The following is a 17,337-nucleotide window of genomic DNA, read 5'->3' as shown; positions in this document are numbered from 1 at the left end:
TTCCGCTGACAGACGTGCCACGTGACCTATTTCCCCGCAAGTACAAGTTATCTTAGGTCGGCGTTCATGGTTCAACTGCTGAGATTCAGATCGAGTTCTAGGTAATTGTTTTCCGAACTGGATGGTTCGACTTATAAGAAATTCGAGTTCTAATGAGTTTGAGTACTGAGGTACCACTGTACATATACACTCACCTAAAGGATTATTAGGAACACCATACTAATATGGTGTTTGACCCCCTTTCGCCTTCAGAACTGCCTTAATTCTACGTGGCATTGATTCAACAAGGTGCTGAAAGCATTCTTTAGAAATGTTGGCCCATATTGATAGGATAGCATCTTGCAGTTGATGGAGATTTGTGGGATGCACATCCAGGGCACGAAGCTCCCGTTCCACCACATCCCAAAGATGCTCTATTGGGTTGAGATCTGGTGACTGTTGGGGCCATTGTAGTACAGTGAACTCATTGTCATGTTCAAGAAACCAATTTGAAATGATTCGAGCTTTGTGACATGGTGCATTATCCTGCTGGAAGTAGCCATCAGAGGATGGGTACATGGTGGTCATAAAGGGATGGATTGGGCATTTAAACGATGCCCAATTGGCACAAAGGGGCCTAAAGTGTTCCAAGAAAACATCCCCCACACCATTACACCACCACCAGCAGCCTGCACAGTGGTAACAAGGCATGATGGATCCATGTTCTCATTCTGTTTACGCCAAATTCTGACTCTACCATTTGAATGTCTCAAGAGAAATCGAGACTCATCAGACCAGGCAACATTTTTCCAGTCTTCAACTGTCCAATTTTGGTGAGCTCATGCAAATTGTAGCCTCTTTTTCCTATTTGTAGTGGAGATGAGTGGTACCCGGTGGGGTCTTCTGCTGTTGTAGCCCATCCGCCTCAAGGTTGTGCGTGTTGTGGCTTCACAAATGCTTTGCTGCATACCTCGGTTGTAACGAGTGGTTATTTCAGCCAAAGTTGCTCTTCTATCAGCTTGAATCAGTCGGACCATTCTCCTCTGACCTCTAGCATCAACAAGGCATTTTCGCCCACAGGACTGCCGCATACTGGATGTTTTTCCCTTTGCACACCATTCTTTGTAAACCCTAGAAATGGTTGTGCGTGAAAATCCCAGTAACTGAGCAGATTGTGAAATACTCAGACCGGCCCGTCTGGCACCAACAACCATGCCACGCTCAAAATTGCTTAAATCACCTTTCTTTCCCATTCTGACATTCAGTTTGGAGTTCAGGAGATTGTCTTGACCAGGACCACACCCCTAAATGCATTGAAGCAACTGCCATGTGATTGGTTGATTAGATAATTGCATTAATGAGAAATTGAACAGGTGTTCCTAATAATCCTTTAGGTGAGTGTATGTCAATTTAAGACCTCTCCTACAGTATATGGACTATATTTAAAAATATTTGTCATTTGGTAAAACTTTCAAATGTATGAAGTAAAAACGGTGTTAAACTCATTGAATGTATCGAAAACTACAGCTTACTTGAGCTTTAGATAGCATAGCCCTTGGATTATGTTGCATTTATGCTTTGTTGTAATGTTTATGTGTACATATGTATGTATATCACTGTTTCCCAACCCAGTCCTCGGGGAACCCCAGACAGTCCGCGTTTTTGCTTCCTCTCAGCTCCCAGCACATCTGTACCAGGTATTCTATGTTCCTGATTGGCTGGCAGCTGGGAGGGAGCAAAAATATAATATATTTTGTTTAAACTGATTTTCAATGTATAAATTTTGTATGCAATTCAGTACATAATTATGGCATGCTGTTTACAATATGCATACTTATGCCTGATAATTGTTTTGAGCTATTGAAAAAAAAAAGAAAAGAAAAAAACAGATTGTGTATAGCAAAACCATTCCCCCTTTATTTCCACCATCCAATGAGTCTTCTGCTTAAAACATAATATTTCTGTTTCACAACATGCTGTAAACATTATTTTGTAAACATTTAAAGTACAAATAAATTAAATCAATTTAATGTCAAAAAAAAAAACACAGGTACTTGGGTACCCCCAAACCCCCACAGTTCTGCGCCCTCCCTACATGCCACATACCTGAACCAAACAATCATGTGCTGGGAGCTGGGAGGGAGCAGAAATGTGGACTGTCTGGGTCCACATTAATAGCTAAATCACTGCATACTTTTGAACACATTCTCCATCCTAGCTGTCTCTCAGGAGGTGTGTATTTGTTAGATAAACTTGACATGATACTGGGCAAAAGAGTTCTCTCATAGATGGGGATGACTGTGCTGATGTGCACCTGTGTCTGCTGGAATGCACTGAGGGTGTCTACACTGTAGGTATTTTTGCTGAGATTTGGTGTGCGTGTGTACGTGCGTGCGTGTATGTGTGTGTGTGTGTGTGTACGTGCGTGTGTGCATGTGTGTACGTGCATGTGTGTGTGCGTGTACGTGTGCACATGCACACATGCTAGTACTCAGAGCTACATCTTGGTCTCATTTTGGTCAGCGATGGGGATGGTGATCTCCAAATCATTTGACAGGATCTGTTAATGAAAACACAAGACATTATTCACCATTATTTCTACTCACAAAATATATGCATTTAATAAAAAAAATAAAAGTTAATACTTTCCCCCATTTTCTTGACTTACGTTCAGAAAAGGGCCCATCCCCTCCCACATTTGACAATGATGCCAGCTCAGCTACGAGTGAACTCTGATCGCACACCTTTTCCACTATGTGCCGTTATCTACTTTCCTCTATTGTCTGTACATTTCATCTAATGACTAAAGGCTTGGAGGAGAGCACTAGTTGCTCAGTTCCAGGAATAACTATGAAAGGACAGCCCTAAGAAACTGACTAATCAGCCCACAGCAATGAGAAATTTGTTCAGTGCATTTTCCATGCACCTTCAGAGAAGATGCAACAATTCTCATGAAGGAAAAGCAGGACAGTGGCATGCCCTCATAGTTGAAGAACTCCCCTAATCAGTGTTTCGGTCATATTCATTTTACATTTCAAACCTTTAAGAAGTATATACAAGCACTTAAAATTGGTTTGCCAAAATCGGTTTAAAATTGCGCTATACATTTTTCTGCACCAACTATTTCAAAATCCGTCCCACCACAGCTGATATCCAAGAAGAGGCACTCACCACAAATACAGTATTTTAGCTAACTGCCATGTACTGCCAGCTATGTTCAATCAGCCTCTGTGGTGTGTGCAGCCCATTTCAAGTGGAAATAATAGGACCATTTCCAGATAGAGAAGCATCTGTTGCATGTCATTTAGCAGCACTTTGGAAGGTCTAATGATGATGTCACCGCATTGTGAGCCTCCCGTCAGAGAGAAACCCTCTCTTCTAGCAGCACTATTTATATACAACCAGTCCAGAAAATCAAAATTAATCCCGAACCCAGTGAGTTAGAGTTGAGAGAGCTGGCCAGTAATGTTAATAAATATTTAATTAGTGTTTTAGATAAAGTTCTGTAAATTAGTTAAAAAAAATAATAAAACACAGAAATGATATCTTTAATATTTTAGGTTGTAGGTCATTCCATTTTAATTTCCAAAATACTTTTTGCACCATCACTTTTGATGAAATGAGAATCCAAAGCTCAGAAATGTTTGTTATTTTTTAAGTTTTCCCTTTGAGATACAGTGTCTGCTCTACACCACAGGCAGCCAAAAAATGACAAATCAGTGTTTTATTATGGAGCTGTAACTTTACTTTGACCTTGAAAAATTAAGCACTTATGCAAAAGTTGATGACATGAGAAAATACTGAGTGTTGCTATGAGCTACAGCTGAGCCATATAGCTGTAATAGTAAAGCTACAGTTCATAACTTGCCTTTTTTGCAACTTGCAGTATAGAAAAGGGACTAAATCTGAGAATTTGTTTTAATGGACATTAAACCTGGAAGGTGTACATAATTCACGTGCTGCATTTAATCAGAATGAACAATGGTGATACAAAGGCCATTTGCTGGATTAAAATGGAATGATCTGTGCACATCAGCACTGAATGAAGCCTTATGACAGAAATGCCCTCGTGGTGCTGCTGGAAGAGGCTGCGTCAGATTGAGAAAGAAGCCGGCAGTGTCCTACCTTGGCCTGCCTGTATTAGGGTTTAATCGACTGGGATTAGGGGGTCTTTGGCCTTATGCAGAGAGCTGATGGAGGCTGTGGCCTCATAGCTCCGGGCTGGGGGCCCACTGCCCACGGCCTGGAACAACATCAGGTGCATCACACAGAGAGAGATGGGGTCAAAAATACCCCCAAACTGCACAGCTCTATACTGCAGAGAACAATCCTGAAATAACAGAGGTACACCAGCATACACAACTCAACAATAAATAAGAAAAAAAATAATAATAGTGAGTGTAGAAAGTACATCTTAAAGGCACTTCAAGAAATAAAATGAGAATTTGAAAATAAGTCAGTTCCTGGGACAAGACGTTTGTGTTCTTTATCCCCTTGTTTACAATCAGTGGCCACATTTTCAGATGAGGTACACTTAGCTGGTACTGGGCACACCCATCTTAAGCTTCCAGAATAACTTTGAGTGGATAAACCGTGTATTCAGAGAAACCTTTCTGCACACCACTGCTGTATGCTTATTTTTATACTCGTGTGTGCTGCTTGGCTTCAACAAGCCTGTTTTTTTATCTCGCCATTGCCTGTAAATTCTAGACACCACAGGGCATGAAAATCCCAAGAGAGTGCCTGTTTCTGAGATGTAGGAACCGCCATGTCTGGCATAACCAATCACACCATGTTTAAAAACACTCAGATCATGCAATCACCAGGGCTGTATTGAGTTGGAGACATACAGTTCGCTTTTTGTAGAAACAACCTGTTTGCATTACCATCCAGGTGTACTTAATAAACTGGCAAATTAGTCTATTTGTGCTTTGTTCTCACTTTCCTGGGAATGTTAGGCTAGGAATCTGCTGGGAGGTCATGAGATGTTCATTATATTAATGTGTTCAGTGTGTGCTCCAATATTGCTAGGAGGAATTGTTCTGTTAATTAAGCTAGATGCTTAGAATCACCCCAGAAACACACTCAAGCAGGATAAAAAAAAAACTGGGAAAATTTTGTCAGTTGTTAAAAATGAAGAGTCCATTAGTTATTTCATGTTAGTCTCTCAAGATAGATCTGGCACTAGCATGGCTCCATATGTAGTAAAAAAAGGTCACAGGTCACCTGACTATGTTCACACCACAGCTGGCAAAGCAACCGAAAGTCATTCATTCTGTTTGGGGGGGCGTGTCGCCAGACAGCGAGGAGTGGCGTGGCACGTTGCAATTTGGACGGCAAAATTGTCAAGTTGAAGTTGGCGCCAAGTCAACTTTATGGTAATGAGTTACGACGCGGTTCGGCGGCAACCACTGGAATGTAGCGATGCTCCGCTAAAGAGATCCACAGAACACAAGCATGTAAACTTCTGTTCCGACCAAACAGATCCCAAACACCGTCGGGGTACAAACGGAGACAGAATTCCTCTCCACTTGGCATTTTACCCTCTAGACATGGCAAAAAATGCCCATGTTTAGGTGACATGCACCTACACATTAAAAAAAACCCATATAGACATGCATTTTTATATTGCGTCAACACGGTATAAATGTACTTGTTAGAAAGGTCTTGAGTTATAGCTAAGCCAATGCTTTTCTGTTCAAGGGCAAAGGTTTCAGTCTGTACAGCATTATATTGGTTGCTGTGTGATATTTGGGCTTTTAATAATAGCCACTGAAATTAAAATTTGTGCAAATTGCAACTAAGAGGTTCATTGTTTTGTCTGATGCACTGAATTAATGTGTCTGACTAGGAGCAAGTGAAGTAAAAGGAGCAAAGTAGCCAGGGAGAGAGTTCAGGATCCGGATATAAAACTATATAAGCAACACTGCCTTCTGGCTGCCTGGCGATTGGAGGAAGTGTTGGCACCGGCTTGTCATCTCCCCCCTGCTCCCCGTTTGTGTTTCAGACTAAACTGTATTTGACTCTCCCTGCCGGCCCCTGGAGGATGGGCTCCCCCTTTGAGTCTGGTCCCTCCCAAGGTTTCTTCCTTCTAGGGAGTTTTTCCTTGCCACTGTCGCCTATGGCTTACTCACTGGGGGCTTTGGGTGGGGATGCTGTAAAGCGCTTTGGGACAATGTAATGTTGTGATAATGCGCTATACAAAAATAAATTTGTTGTTGTTGTTGTTATTATAGTTTCCATTAACATACCCATTATCTAGGCTATTGAACACACATTCTTACAAGCTTTAATATTACGTTCATGTATTTTTTACTGCCACATTTCACCGATATCATTAAAGCATGTGATACAAAAATGTTAAAAATGAGGCATAGACCAAGATGTCTGAAATTATTGGTGATCCAGATGAGTTAGTGAAGTGCATATTTTTTTAATGTTACTTATTTATAGCAGTGGTGTTTGTCATAACATAATTACATATATGCTTTGACAAATTATATCCTATCGGCAGCCAGCATAAAGATAATCTACAATTCTGTTTGCTTTGCAGCAAATTTAATAATTTGCGCCCCTCTCTGCGGGCCAGTTGCAAGGCCGAGAGCCCATCAGTGCCCCCGCCACTCTCTGCGGACCAGTCACGAGGCTGAGAGCCTGGACAGTTGGGGCATTGAGTGATCCCATGGAGTTTTCTTGCCTAGGGCCCCGATTTCCTAGAAATCACTTCTGGGTACGAACAAAGACCTAAATGTGCATCTCACACACTACTGAGCACTCAGCAACATCAGCCTCCAAGCAAACCGCACATCAGGACAGGAGCCTCACACTTACAACAGTCTCAGCCTGCGTGTTCGCCTGCTGCCGCCGAAGGTCTGACTTAATGAAACCTGCATGGACAAAGCCCAAGGTAGAGGGTTAATTTGTGACTTTGTACAAATAGATACCACTTCCACCAGAGGGCAGCATTAAAAGAAATGGCAGTAAAGAAGAAACTGCTGTTAATATCAAAACTTTTATCCCAGGGAGAAGAGATCTACCGGTTACGATGGTCCCAGTGAGAAGGAAGACACAAAGGAAGATGTTCCCCGCTTGGGTGCCAAAGGAGTCGATGATCTTCCCCTGACAGATGGTGAATATGATTCCGAAAACCTGTGTAAACAAATGCCTATGAATGATAAATAATGATGCATGACTGTAGTATAAATAGGGTTGGGCGATAAAACAATAAAGACAATGATCACAAAATATATTTTCCTTGACAGAAAAATAGATATAGTCGATACAAAGTCAATAACGCTCATTCCGTCAATCTTTCGACTACACGAGAAACCAATGGGTGAGTTCGACTTGGGCTTAGGTCTGTCTGCAGCTGACGTGACGTGGAGCGAGATCAGCCGGCAGCTGCAGGGGTGGAGTATAAACTGACTGCAGCCAAGTCGGACAACTTCTACTCCTCGTAGTGTGCGAGACCTGACTGCAATGGCAGCACTGCCAAAAGGGTGTAGATAAATCTATATAAATATCACCTGCATACTTAATACTTCTTTTACAATAACCAACTCCTGATCCAAACTGTTAGCAGTGAAAACAAATAAACTATAGTGACCCTATAGTGACCCTGTGTAAAAAGATAGCTGCCAGGAAAAAGATCAAATACATGTATTTTAAGAATTCAAAGTTTTTGTCATGTACAGAGTACAATGCAATTCTTACTTGATTGCCTTCTTCACAGACTAGACGATTAAACAAATAAAGCAGCGCAACATTACAATAACTAACAACAAATAAACCACTAACTTACGTGTATTATTAGAGCATTTTTGTAGTTTATTTAAACTTTATTTTACTGGGTAAATTAACTGAAAACCAGTTCTCACTGCTTTACGTGCTTTTCAGGAGAAATAGCAGATAACGCATCAGAACTTCTTGTGATACAAACATCATGTGTGTAACTAAACTCTTCAGCAATTACGGGCAAAGTTGTGTCATCACAGAGGCGGTTCCAGTTTGTGCAGCCGGCTGAGAGGCGCTGCACGATCTGTCTTAAGTCGTCATGCTCTTGCGAGGTTTTTGTACCATGTGACATGGTGATGCGTGGCGACAATTTGCAGCGCCGGTGTCAGGGCCCTATGTGTGCCGGTTATCGGGCCATTTTAGCCTGTGGGACTCCGGAAGCAGCTGATGAGTACCGGCGGGCCAAGCGGAACGCGGATTCGGTGGTCGTTGAGGCAAAAACTCGGGTATGGGAAGAGTTTAGCGAGGCCATGGAGAACGACTTCCGGACGGCTTCGAGGAGATTCTGGTCCAACATCCGGTGTCTCAGGGCGGGAAAGCGGTGCAGCATCAACACTGTTTATGGTGGGGATGGTGCGCTGCTGACCTCAGCTCGGGACGTGGTGGGTCGATGGAAGGAATACTTCGAAGACCTCCTCAATCCCACCGACACGCCTTCCAATGAGGAAGCAGAGTCTGGGGACTTGGGGGTGGACTCGCCTATCTCTGGGGCGGAGGTCACTGAGGTGGTTAAAGAGCTCCTTGGTGGCCGGGCCACGGGGGTGGATGACATCCGCCCGGAGTTCCTCAAGGCTCTGGATGTTGCGGGGCTGTCTTGGTTGACACGCATCTGCGGCATCACGTGGACATCGGGGGCGGTGCCTCTGGATTGGCAGACCGCGGTGGTGGTCCCCATCTTCAAGAAGGGGGACCGGAGGGTGTGTTCCAACTATAGGGGGATCACACTCCTCAGCCTCCCTGGTAAGGTCTATTCGGGGGTGCTGGAGAGGAGGGTCCATCGGATAGTCGAACCTCGGATTCAGGAAGAGCAGTGTGGTTTTCGCTCTGGTCGCAGAACAGTAGACCAGCTCTATACTCTCAGCAGGGTCCTGGAGGGTGCGTGGGAGTTTGCCCAACCAGTCTACATGTGCTTTGTGGACTTGGAGAAGGCATTTGACCGCGTCCCTCGGGAAGTCCTGTGGGGAGTGCTCCGGGAGTATGGGGTGCCGGACTGCCTTATAAAAGGGCTGTTCGGTCCCTGTACAACCGGTGTCAGAGCTTGGTCCGCATTGCCGGCAGTAAGTCGGACTCGTTCCCGGTGAGGGCTGGACTCCGCCAGGGCTGCCCTTTATCACCGATTCTGTTCATAACCTTTATGGACAGAATTTCTAGGCACAGCCAGGGCGTTGAAGGTGTCCGGTTTGGTGACCTCAGAATTGGGTCTCTGCTTTTTGCAGATGATGTGGTTCTGTTGGCCTCATCAGACCGTGACCTTTGGCTCTCACTGGAACAGTTCGCAGCCGAGTGTGAAGCGGCTGGAATGAAAATCAGCACCTCCAAATCCGAGACCATGGTCCTCAGCCGGAAAAGGGTGGAGTGCTCTCTCCAGGTCGGGGAGGGGGTCCTTCCCCAAGTGGAGGAGTTTAACCCCTTGGGGTCGGCGGTCCCGCCGGCGGGATCTGACAGAAATTTCGCAAAACCGTTTAAATAACTCCGCGAGTTTTTGTCATATACACATTTTAAAAATACTCTCAGAAACCTTGGACGGTCTACTTTTCAAATATATATAGGTAGAAAATAAATATATTTTTACAGCTTCGTGATACGAATTGAAAGAACAAGAGTGACTGACTTAAGCGTCTGCGTCTCGAAGCGGCTCTGATCGCCCACCCACTTGCAAATCGCGCTATTCGCATGATAATAACATGATAATCCGACAGTTAGTATTGGGTAAAGAAATATGTGAATACGCCCATTGTGACCGAAATAAACAAGAGCACATGTCTGGGTAGTGTTTACACTGATCGGCTACAATATAGCACACGGATACGTCTCTGCCGCTGAAGCTTTGTGCCAGTGTTGCCACTTTCAGCAGCGAAGCTCATACCTGCGTTCATGGCTCAGTGGGCTAAGCCTGTGTGCCTGCAATCACGTGGTCGCCGATTCAAACGCAGCGTATTTAGAACGTAAACGCTCGCGATACAAGTAAAACAAAGAAAGGTGACACGATTTGATTTTTTGCCTATTTAACCTAATTTTAAAAACTTTAATACTTCTGACAATGGAAGTTTTGAAAAGAAGACAGATACCGGATTTAGTCAGTGTTTTTTTCATGATTTTACATAATGATTTCAGCGAGATATAAACTGAAATACACGAGAAAGATACGCGGTCGACGATGCCCTCATCCCCAGAGCGTTAATAATAGTCACTGCATCATATTTATCGCTTTCTATATTTATATAGTAACAGTTGTTCATTTTTCATTCCATCTACCAATAAACTGTGAAAGGGATTTTATTGTTGCTACTTTTCTTGCGTTTCAAACTGCCTTTCCAAAGTGATGGGTGTGGGGTGCAGTGACATTCCAGACTGATGGGCCATTGACAGCATGCAAACTACTACAGGTGTGAGGACACCTATCTCATCAATATTCATTTTGAAGGCCACTGACTTTGAGAAAAAGAGTGTCACTCTAAAGTACTAACACTTTAGTAATCAAACTACATAAAATTTCAGAATGTCACTTTCACCTATGTGTAGCCAACCCCTGTGTCTAAGTTTCAGAGCTCAAAAGTCTTACCTAGAAATGTCTATAATGTGATTTTTTACAATTTCTCAGCATGTCTGAAAATAGGTTTTTGAAAAGTATATGTTTAAAGTTGATTTTAACAAAAAATAGAATAATAACATTCTAAGAGGTCTCAGATTATTGGTGCTGAGTTTGTGCTGAATAAAAGCAAATGTATCACTTTGGGATAAATGTTTTTTAGATAGGTGAAATATTTTAAAATGTCAAGGCATGTCAGACTACCCCGAAAGTGGAAAAAAGGCCTCAGGCCCCAGGGGGTTAAGTATCTCGGGGTCTTGTTCACGAGTGAGGGAAGGATGGAGCGGGAGATCGACAGGCGGATCGGTGCGGCGTCAGCAGTGATGCGGGCGCTGTATCGGCCTGTCATGGTGAAGAAAGAGCTGAGCCAAAAGGCGAAGCTCTCGATTTACCAGTCGATCTACGTTCCTACCCTCACCTACAGTATGGTCACGAGCTGTGGGTAGTGACCGAAAGAACGAGATCACGAGTGCAACCGGACGAAATGAGTTTCCTCTGCAGGGTGGCTGGGCTCTCCCTTAGAGATAGGGTGAGGAGCTCAGTCATTCGGGAGGTACTCAGAGTAGAGCTGCTGCTCCACCGCATTGAGAGGAGCCAGATGAGGTGGCTCGGGCATCTGCTTAGGATGCCTCCTGGATGCCTCCCTGGTGAGGTGTTCCGGGCATGTCCCACTGGGAGGAGGCCCCGGGGAAGACCCAGGACACGCTGAAGGGACTACGTCTCTCGGCTGGCCTGGGAACGCCTCGGGATTCCCCCAGAGGAGCTGGAGGAAGTGGCCAGGGAGAGGGAAGTCTGGGTTAAGTGGAAGTAAATGGATGGATGGATGTTTGTAGCATCACTGTATTTAAACAGTTAAAAATATATATATAATTACGCATGCATTATGTTTAGTTTAAGTTCTTTCCGTGTATTATTTATTTTTAAACTACTTACCTTTTCTAAATGACCTGATTTGAGTGTCCTTTTTTATTTCTTAAATTCATCCTTTTTTATTTATTGCAGTGTTCTACAGAACATTTATGTGCAACTTCGGGAAAAAGAAATTATATTTAAACTACAATTAATGTTATGATGTCTTCACATCTCAGTTTGGAATAAAAAGGTGGTTTGACAGTGATTTGATTCATATCATGATATATATCGATATTGACTGATATGGAAAAAAGTTAGAGAGCAGATTTTTTCCATATCGCCCAGTCCTAAGTATAAAATAAGAATTAGTCACGACAGCAGGCAGGCAGCGGTATTAGGGTACTTTTGCACAAGGACATCTCAAATGCAACAATTTTCCACAGTATTGAGCTGCACCAGCCTGGAGTTCCCAGTCATATATGGAATTTGCCATGTAAAGATGGCATGGTGAGTGTGGAGGGCGGGGTTTCCCATTACCTGTGCCGAGCAGTTGAGCAGCCCTGAGGAGGTGCCCTCAGACTCAGGGTACGTCAGCTCCACAGCAAACTCAAAGCCCAGGGGAAGGTAGCCTGTCATGAAGAACCTGTAGATTCAAGGCATGAACGCACAGATCAACACATGAGACGGTGTCTGCCACTGCAGAGCAACACATGAGACGGTGTCTGCCACTGCAGAGCAACACATGAGACGGTGTCTGCCACTGCAGAGCAACACATGAGACGGTGTCTGCCACTGCAGAGCAACACATGAGACGGTGTCTGCCACTGCAGAGCAACACATGAGACGGTGTCTGCCACTGCAGAGCAACACATGAGACGGTGTCTGCCACTGCAGAGCAACACATGAGACGGTGTCTGCCACTGCAGAGCAACACATGAGACGGTGTCTGCCACTGCAGAGCAACACATGAGACGGTGTCTGCCACTGCAGAGCAACACATGAGACGGTGTCTGCCACTGCAGGGCAACACATGAGACGGTGTCTGCCACTGCAGGGCAACACATGAGACGGTGTCTGACACTGCAGGGCAACACATGAGACGGTGTCTGCCACTGCAGGGCAACACATGAGACGGTGTCTGCCACTGCAGGGCAACACATGAGACCGTGTCTGACACTGCAGGGCAACACATGAGACGGTGTCTGACACTGCAGAGCAACACAGCACAAACATGGGAAAATGTTTTGTGACATTTTCATATCTGTTGAATACCTGTTTCAGGGAAAAAAAATCCATAGAAATTAAGGACTGGTAAAGTGGCTTCTTTAGAAAAAAGTATGAACAGTTGTAGATGTTTAGTTTTAACAAATTTAAAACTAGTAATAACCAAGGGGAGTTTAGATTTAAATGTAATAGTGCTTCATATACTATCCATATATATAGCATGATACCCTGGAAACAGCAGCAGTGGGTGACCGGGGGGTGGCAGTGTCTGTCTCACCCCAGTGATGCCGCGGTGATGAAGACCACCCATAAGTGTCCAAGGTCCAGAGTGAAAGTGTAGACCAGCATCCCCACAAATGTCATGAAGTACACAGCCAGCGTTGTCTGCCTGAGACACACAAAAGACCAAATTGCTAGGGAGGAAAGCTGCAGGATGTGGTGGCACAGAGAAACAGCTAGACAGGCAAGTGTGAAAGCCCACAGAGGACAACAAACAAGGTATCAGGAAAGCTGAAAAACTCAGATTTGGAGATATTTTGTGGAAGACCTCTGCTGTGCATCCCTCGATCTAATCAAGTTTGTCAAAGAGCTTGGCAAAATCTCCTTTCATCTCTGGGGCTCCTATTTACAGAGGCATACCAGCTTTAATCTGGCTTTTAGCTACGAATATGTCATAATAACTGTCCTCTTTTGGCAACCAATCAACATGTCCCTACTAGGCCCGAACTTAGACAGCCAACAAAGCAAGAGAGGTGCAGCTTTAGCAAGACATTTAAAAAGCCCGGTACTTCAAATGAATCTAAAAGTTGGATCACATCAGACATCAGGATGACACGATATTCGCGGGAAAACTGTTCTCATAGGGAAGATTTTGTAAAGCAATTTAGAGTTTAATAAGACGCCCTGTGTGTGCATTTATCTCCCAGGATGCCGAAACTGTCACGGCTCTTTGCTCCCATTCACACAAGTGTTGTTTAGCTGCAGCACACAAAGGTCAGAGTAGTGGTTTTGTTTCTTGTCCCTGTTTGTTCATTCACATTGTTATTCACGCAAGAAAACACATAATAATACATTTAATTTATAATGCACTTTATATTTGAAAGCAAATCTCAAAGTGCTACAAAATTAATTCAACCCGAAAAGCTCTGTTAAAAAGATAAGTTTTAAGACCACATTTAAAAGCATCAACAGTCTGTGGCGTTAACACATTAACATTATTCACTTTTTTTTTATAATAAAGAGTACACTTTTGATCTTTTTTGATCTATGTGGGAATGCCTGGTTAAGTCCCCATATCAGTGTAAAAACACAGCAGCTGCATTGGTCAAACAGCATCTTTCCCTGGAGTTAAGCAAACTTCACTGTTCAGGCGTGTTTACTCTTGCATACATGTGACTTAGAAAAACTGGATACCACCCCAGATCACAAAACCACAGTGTCCCGGCACGACTCAGGTACCTTACTTGTAGGTCTTTGTGCGGTCCAACCAAATTCCAGAGATGAGGGAGCCAATCATCCCAGCAATGACGATAGTGAGGCCAATCCTGCCTGCATTCACTTCCTGGCCCTAAGGACAAAGCATGCATGTTCAGTATATCTGTAATGAATATGGTGGGTCAAGCACAGCATCAATCCACCATAAAGTGAGAAGTCAGAACAGCACAGGCTAAGCCAAGTAGGTATTTAATGTCATTTTTAACTATACACAATTAGTACAGTACACAGCTAAAAACGAAACAGCATAAAGCCGTCTGATCAGCACAGGCTGGGTCAGATGTCCGATCGGCACAGGCTGGGTCAGATGTCCGATCGGCACAGGCTGGGTCAGATGTCTGATCGGCACAGGCTGGGTCAGTGTAAAGCAAGATGTATGATTGGCACAGGCTGAGTCAGATGCCTAATCGGCACAGGTTGAGTCAGATGTCTGATCGGCACAGGCTGAGTCAGATGTCTGATCGGCACAGGCTGAATCAGACTGAGATGGCTGCTGCATTCTGGTACTTACAGGGTAATGTGCAATTATCATTCTGTTCAGTAAGGTGCCAACAGCGTAAAAGCAGCCCACATTCAACCCTGAATGGAAAGAGTCAGGAAAAGAAAACAATCTCTCTCATCACTAAAACAGACAAATTTTACAAAGAGTGAAAAAATATTTTAAAATAATGATTCTTAAAACCGGTTTCCCACACATACCCGCACTTCGACCATAGACTTTAGCCCACAGGTCCATTTTGCATAATAACTAATTAATCAATTACCTTTGGCCACTTTTGACAAAACATGCTTGACACTACATGAAAACGTGACCCTTCTTTGCCAAACTTTGGATTTCCCAGATACTTGCTTACACAGAAACCAGCATTAGCCTCTGTGGTACTGCTTGCACTCTGTAGGTATTTTCCTCTTACAGAAACATTCCTCTGGCCAAGTAAAGCAGCACTACATGACAGTCACACATTTGGTCATATGCAGACAATGTATACAAAGGGTGCAGTCATAAAGCTAACAGAGGAACGTGCTGAACTCTGCGGTACGTGCTCCACTGTTTATTACACAGCCAAGCACCGATTGGACAAGTAACCTGACCTGTCAATTCTGACAGAGCCTTAATGATCAACTGGGTCGCTCAATAGCATCTGAATGACTTTATATGTTTCATCCAACTGAGACACCCTGGCTAGCATTAACCCTGAACAAAGAGCCACTCAACAAGGCTCTACAGAGAGTGTTTTAAAAGGTACGACACACAGCTTAGAGTGCATTACCTGCCATTACCAATGTTACCACACAATTGGCTTACACATTTGTACCTAAATTATGAAACTTATTAATAGCATTACTTTCTTTTACCAATTAAACATTTTGCTTAAATATGACCAAAGCCAGCTTTGTTAATTTGAAAATTGTACATTGCTATGTCCATAAGCCAGTCATTAAACATGTTTACATGCAGGTCAGGGCTGCTCAGTTCCACTCCTGCAGGGAAATCTGTGTTAGACTCTAGCCCTCCAGGGGAGGAACTGGGCCACCCTGATGTACACAAATAAAGTGGGAGAACCAAAAATAAGTTGCAAAAAGCTTAAGTGCAAAAAATCGTAAGGCAACAGTAAGTGTGTGAAACCTTTACAGCGGTTGACTAGTTTCTCATGGGTCTGTATTCTGAAGCACAATGGTCCTGACAGAAGCACTGAAACATGTGTGGGTGATGTCATGTGGGTGATGTCATTCAGCCTTTAAACGTGAATGTAATGTCTTTAGGTACAAACGAGCAAGCCAAATGTGTGGTAACCATGGGATAAATGTCAGGGTGGCTCTTGTGAATTTAAAAACGTATAACACGCAGCATGGAGTGCATTACCCCTTACTTGGTTCAAATTAAAGATCATAATCATCCACGTATTTATGATTCAATCCAATTAATTTTTATATAGCGTCTTTCACAAGAGAGTCGCCCCAAGGCACTTTATTGGGTGTGTTGTGATACAGTACAACATCAAGACTGAATAATAAAATAAAAATACTATGGTGACACACACCATGTATTTAGAAATCTCCTTGAGCTCATACTTAATAATCTTCATTTGAAATAATCCCTTTTTGTAGCTTTACAATGCAACCTGTTCTTCTTCCTATACAAGGCTACAGTTGGGAATTCACAATAAGGCTTCACACGCAACTTCTAAAGGTGAGGTCAGTATACACAGACAACACTGAGAATTGTGGAGAATCTCTCCTTAAATGCTGATTAAGCACTACAGCTGACTCGTTTACACCAAAAACAAGGGTCATATAAGACACAGGCAGCCCCCAAGGGGAATGTGATTGGTACTCAAATCTGACACCAAAAATATCACATACTAAATATTTATGAGTGAGTTCTAGTAACAGGACCTGTAGTATGATTAGTATAATAAATAGATAGAGGATTTTGACTTCTGTTTACCAGAGCCGCTCTTATATTAAGCTGCAGAGTCTAGTCCTGGAAAGTATCTGGCTGTAAGCTCAAGCAGAACAATTAACCTAAATGGATTTCATAATTATCTGCAAGTTTAAAATTGTTACAATACATCCAGAACTTTATGCGAACAAAACGACCACTAAGCAAAAAAGCTGTAGTGTATGCTGCACTAAATTACCTCAATATCACTGCAAAACTCCATATTACTGCAGATACTTTTGTCCAAAGCACTATACACAGTGAGCGAGGGAGAATATCACTAAAGTTAATCTTATTCTTAATCTTAATACCAAGCAACCAGCGGTCAAGGGGCCAGCTTTGGTACTTTTAGGCTAAGCCTACAATTAGTGGTTTTGGAACAACTCTCTTGTTGAACTATAAAGTTTTTTTAATATCCCAAATAAAAGCATTTTGTAAGCATTTGAAATGTGTAAGGTAGCACTGTAATCTGCATTATTGCATTACTGAACATAACTGACCAAAAACCATTCACGATTCTAACCAAGAATGGAGTGCTAGATAAGAGAGAAAGGCTTCCCCACCATAGCTAACAATGAGGAGGATGAAGGATGTATTCCTCAGCAGTCTCAGGATAGAGGCTCCGTAGGAGTAGTACTCTGCGGACATGCTGCACGCCATCACCTGGGCCTGCGTGGGAGGGACGTCTGGCTTCTCCCGGAAAACTGAGCAATACAGACACTGGGTATCAACAGGACCAGCA

The 17,337-nt window shown here is 43.3% G+C and overlaps 1 protein-coding gene across 3 annotated transcripts in view; it reads right to left on the bottom strand.

The window, feature by feature from the left end:
* Nucleotides 1-1,864: 1,864 nt before the first annotated feature.
* Nucleotides 1,865-17,337, bottom strand: part of LOC111844435 (choline/ethanolamine transporter flvcr2b-like) — a 28,376-nt gene continuing 12,903 nt past the window's right edge. The window contains exons 3-11 of one of the 3 annotated variants that reach the window (XM_023812903.2): nt 17,159-17,299; nt 14,664-14,731; nt 14,122-14,225; nt 12,936-13,046; nt 11,972-12,077; nt 7,017-7,128; nt 6,811-6,866; nt 4,105-4,222; nt 1,867-2,539 (exon numbers count right to left, since the gene is read on the bottom strand). In XM_023812903.2, coding sequence (XP_023668671.1) covers nt 4,127-4,222; nt 6,811-6,866; nt 7,017-7,128; nt 11,972-12,077; nt 12,936-13,046; nt 14,122-14,225; nt 14,664-14,731; nt 17,159-17,299 — 794 coding nt within the window. In that variant the 3' untranslated portion in view covers nt 1,867-2,539; nt 4,105-4,126. Of the gene's footprint in view, nt 2,540-4,104; nt 4,223-6,810; nt 6,867-7,016; nt 7,129-11,971; nt 12,078-12,935; nt 13,047-14,116; nt 14,226-14,663; nt 14,732-17,158; nt 17,300-17,337 lie in introns of all 3 variants that reach the window. The other 2 variants (XM_023812907.2, XM_023812904.2) reach the window with 2 other exon arrangements.

The sequence above is a fragment of the Paramormyrops kingsleyae genome, chromosome 19 (genome assembly GCF_048594095.1).
Source record: "Paramormyrops kingsleyae isolate MSU_618 chromosome 19, PKINGS_0.4, whole genome shotgun sequence".
Classification (NCBI taxonomy): domain Eukaryota; kingdom Metazoa; phylum Chordata; class Actinopteri; order Osteoglossiformes; family Mormyridae; genus Paramormyrops; species Paramormyrops kingsleyae.
This window is presented reverse-complemented; position numbering and strand designations above follow the sequence as displayed.